The sequence below is a fragment of the Podarcis tiliguerta genome (genome assembly GCF_965153285.1).
Source record: "Podarcis tiliguerta genome assembly, chromosome: Z".
Classification (NCBI taxonomy): Eukaryota; Metazoa; Chordata; class Lepidosauria; order Squamata; family Lacertidae; genus Podarcis; species Podarcis tiliguerta.
In genome coordinates, this window is record NC_139553.1 from 47463480 (window position 1) to 47468056 (window position 4577).

The window sequence follows — 4577 nt, forward strand, 5'->3', positions numbered from 1 at the left end:
AACAACATCTTTAAACAGTTTGACAGATTGCAATCATGATACCACAAGCAAAAAGAAAACAAAGCAGAGTATCAAAATACAATAAGAACCCAGTAGAACTTTACCAAAACAGAAACACTGAAATTATGCCTGCAGGCTGTTACAATGATTCAAAGAAAAAACAGTGACCCATGTTCAAACCCTAAACTGGTTAATCTTAACTACTGTCTGTTGAAACAAGCCAACTTTACAACCCATGGTTCCTATACTGTGCACACAAAGACTCAACTTTAATCCCTGACATCATCAGACAGAAAGCTCAGATAGGAAGTCCCTGGAAGGATCCTTCTCTTCATAAGACCTGTATGGGGAAGCTGAGCTGCAGCCCACAGATCCCACACCAAAGCATCCTTTTGCAGTTGTCTTGGAACAGGCAGCAGCATTCCAGATTGAAAGCCCAGAGCCCTGGCAGCTAACCTGACCTACTGAGCTTTTGGCTCTCTTAAGTATCCATATGCCCTTGCCCAGCCAAACCACCATGCAATTAGCATCTCGCGAGCATGTCTGCAGCCAGTGGCGTAGGTTGCCAGTGCCCAGGGCCACAAGGAGTGGTGGGGAGGGGAGGGAAACAGACCAAGTACACATGCACGTTCAGCTGCCCAACAGCACCCACAGCACCCAGGAGATTACAGCCACAGAGATCTGAAAAGAAGAGGTCGCTTCCTGGTTTGCATGGAGTGACAGAAGCACACGGCTGTATTGAGGCAGCACCGGGTGTTGAAATTTTGCACCCCTAACGATTTTGCACACTGGGCAGCTGTCCCTGTGCCCCTCCCCCACACTATGCCACTGCCTGCAGCATTAATCACACTTTTGCTACTTGATAGCTTGGCGGAGGCTAAACTGTAAGCACAGTTTATTAATGGACAGGGAGCAAACCCCCCTCCAAAAAAGGGATTAGAGAAATGATCTGTCCCTTTATAGCAGGCAGCTTGAAATGAAGGTGGGTTACAAAGCCTTGACAAGGAGATTGTGGATACCTAGTTGCTTAGGTAACGAGAACACAGCTGAGTACGAGGCCCAACAGGCAAGGAGGAGGCAAAACGATTTCTCAGCAGCAGCAGCAGCAACAACCAGGTGAGAAGCCGCACTTGGGTAGGGCCCATCGCAGCCTTCTTCCTTCATGACCCCAGACTGTGGCGGGCAGCTGGGTAAGGCCCCCTGAGCATGCTGGCCAAGCTGAGATGTGTTGTGAATGGTGGGAAAGGCACAGTGCAAGCCCTCAATGACCCCTTGGTAGGTGAGGATCCAAGTGGCGAACCACAACATTCCGCAGTCACACTGCCAAGGGTTGTGTGACAGGAGGACGTATCTCAGCTTGGGGAGCTCTACCAGGAGGTGGCTGGAGAGGTAGCTCAGGTTGTTCCTGTTCAAGTGGAGGAAGTCCAGTTCCTTCAAGTGTGCAAAAGCAGGGCCTGCAGTCAGGGAGGGGAGAGAAACTGGATTTCATTTGCATTTGATGGCAAGCAGTCAAATTCACACTTCTCAAACCAATAGACAGACTGAAATGCAGCTGGTCCTTTGACTTGCCCTTCTCAGAACTTTGTGATGTGGTTCTACAGACAACCAAAGCACAGATTAGGCAGAAATGTTCATAAATATGTATATACATAGTACAATCACAACTTACATGCATTTAACTGGCGTGATTCCAACCGTGTGCAGTTGAACCGTGTGTCTGGTTGAAACACTGCAAGCAAGATGGAGAACTTGGAAGAATTTTTTGCACTGCATTTTCCAGGTGTGGAAAGAGCTTTTAAGCTCTCTGCCTCACTTGGGGGGCAAGGCCCACTTAGCATGCTGGCTCCAGAAGGCTGGGGATGCTTGTGCAGCGGCAGTTCCAAGGGGGCAGTTTGAGCATACACATTTCTGAGTGTACACAGAAGCCTTGGAACTGAACCCACACATAAGCTGTGATCATATCGTATACAGTGGAACCTCGTGTTACATACCGTCCTCCTTGCAAACGCTAGGAGGTTACAAGCTCTGCTAACCCAGAAGTAGATGTGAACTTTGTTGTGAACTTTGCCCCGGGATGCAAGTGGAAGTCGTGCACCGGCAGCACAGCAGTAACAGGAGGCACCATTAGCAAAAGCATGCCTCAGGTTATGAACGGTTTTGGCCTAAGAATGGACCTCCGGAATGAATTAAGTTCATAACTGGAGGTACCACTGTATATACACAAGGTTCAAGGCCTTTGCATGAATTTACAAAGCCCAGAACAACTTAGACTAGGCCAGCTCAGGGACCACCTAAACCCTTATCTCCTTGCTTGATCAGTGAGATCAACACGAGTGTTATTGATCATTCTTTGAGTTGGTGAGGCTCACTTGATAACAGCAAGAAATAGAGACTTTAGTGTTATCAGCACAGTCCTGCAGAATGCTCTGTCAATAGAGATTCAGCAGATCAAATAATAAATTAATAAATATTGATGAAAATTTTGTGTGCAAAATTCACATTAGTAAAAATCACTTGTGCTGACAGTACATTATCCATATGTATATTAGTCCATTGTTTCTTAGCTTAGTGTATACAAAAATGTGTTTATTAGGTACAATTGTACAATTATCATGGAAATGCTGATGAATTTTTGCAAGGCTGCTGTTGTTGCTTTTAAAGCCAAAAATTCCTACAGAAATGTGGGAGCTTTTAGAATTTAAGATGGGGGGGGGGGAGGCATGATAAACTAAGAGGAACTGAAATAGACAAGACCTGTCCATTCTTACCTGCAATGGACAAAATCCGGTTGTTGTTGAGGTAGAGCCTCCTCAGATTCTGGAGACTGTCGAAAGGGCAGCTGATCCTGGTGAGCCGATTGGCCTCTAGGTGGATGCTCTTGAGCTGCGTCAATCCACTGAAGAGCTGATTAGGCAAATTGGAGAGACGGTTGTGTCCTAAATTTAACGTGCCAAGCCTGTCCAGTTGGAGGAAGGCGTCCTTTTGGATGGTCCAGATGCGATTCTTCCGGAGGTTCAGCTCTCTCAGGGCTCCCATGTCCTTCAGGGAGTCTCTACCGATGGCTTCGATGTGGTTCCTCTCCATTGACAGCTGTGTGAGGCTCGTCAGGCTCCGGAAAGCTTGTGGGATGTAACGCATGTTGTTGGAGGTTAGGTCGAGGGCTTCCAAAGAGGGGAGGTGGGAGAAAACAAAAGGGTGGATTTCAAAGAGGTTGCAGTGGGATAAATCCAAACTGATGAGGTTATGAAGGCCTTGGAAGGTGTTGGCATGGAGGTAGGTCAGCCTGGGGTTCCTGCTGAGATATAAGACCCGCAGGTTGCAGAGTGACTTAAAAGCTCCCGGGTACAGGAAAGTGAGGTTGTTGCGATCCAGCCAGAGGCTGTTCAGGTATGTGAGGTTGCTGAAGGCGTCGGTGGTCAGCAAGCGCAGAAAGTTATTGGACAGGTTCAGCGAGATGGTGGAAGCAGCAATTTCCCTAGGGAGGCTGCGGAGTCCAGCGCTGTTGCAGTAAATGGTGGCACCAGGGGAGCAATTGCACGAGGAGGGGCAAGTCGAGGGGCCCAGGCCAGGCCTCAATGAACTGGTGAAGATCAAAAGAAGAAGCAGGAGGTGCATGTCCCAGCATAGGATAAAGAACGCGGACTGCCTTGCAGAGAGAAATGGCAGAGGGGACTGAGATGAATGAGGTGGCTTTTGAGAAGTGAAATGAAGCCAAGGGAGATTAAGCTTCCTATGAACAAGGAGGGATAAAGTTCTTAGTCAAATGAGAGCTTACAAGAAGGACTGGCCAAAGAGTGAACGAATCTGTCTTAAGTTCAGTTCTCTGCATTTCCACATCAACTTACAGCTTCGTTTTCAAAACCAACCCTTATGAAATTTAATCTGCATTTTAGTGATAATTCCTCCTGACCCATAATTTTTGTATGCAATTTTGCTCCATGCAGACAGTTTTGCAAAGCTGTCTCCTCAATATAGATGCTGTTTTCATTTTTATGCACACTTGAGAGCCAGTGTGGTGTAGTGGTTAAGAGCGGTAGTCTCATAATCTGGGGAACCAGGTTCGCATCCCCGCTCCTCCACATGCAGCTGCTGGGTGACCTTGGGCCAGTCTCACTTCTTTAAAGTCTCTCAGCCCTACTCACCTCACAGAGTGTTTGTTGTGGGGGAGGAAGGGAAAGGAGAATGTTAGCCACTTTGAGACCCCTGAAGGGGAGTGAAAGGCGGGATATCAAATCCAAACTCTTCTTCTTCTTCTTTAACCTAGCATTTGCAGTTTTAGAAACATTAACCAGGATGGAGAACCACATTGCAAACATTAGGAAAAGTGAAAATTCCAATATATGTGTTTAAGTTTGCATGGAAAGAGCAAATTAGGCAGGTTTGCCTTTCTGTATATATTTATAAAAATATTTGAATACTACAATTTTATAACAAAAATCAAAGTGGTTTGCAACAATATTACACTAAAATAAAAACCACACATAAATTAAAACAGTTTAGGAACTATTCCCCAAAAGCAAGTGTGAACTGAATCCAATTTCTGCTCCAGACTGGAACAGCATGTCATTAACCACAAC

The 4577-nt window shown here is 46.3% G+C and overlaps 1 protein-coding gene across 1 annotated transcript; it reads right to left on the reverse strand.

Moving 5' to 3' along the window:
- Window positions 1–696: 696 nt before the first annotated feature.
- LOC310669798 (uncharacterized protein) lies at window positions 697–3996 on the reverse strand. The gene is made up of 2 exons (XM_083424176.1): window positions 2769–3996; window positions 697–1454 (listed from the first exon to the last, which is right to left on the reverse strand). The coding sequence occupies exons 1-2, from the start codon at window positions 3613–3615 to the stop codon at window positions 988–990; spliced, it is 1314 nt and encodes a 437-aa protein (XP_083280302.1). The 5' UTR covers window positions 3616–3996; the 3' UTR covers window positions 697–987.
- Window positions 3997–4577: the final 581 nt, after the last annotated feature.

Bases quoted from the DNA above. Each gene is read 5' to 3' on its own strand.
- LOC310669798 (XM_083424176.1), bottom strand. From the start codon at position 3,615: ATGCACCTCCTGCTTCTTCTTTTGATCTTCACCAGTTCATTGAGGCCT. The intron at 1,455-2,768 runs GTAAGAATGGAC...CCCTGACTGCAG, and splicing joins CCGGATTTTGTCCATTGCAG to GCCCTGCTTTTGCACACTTG.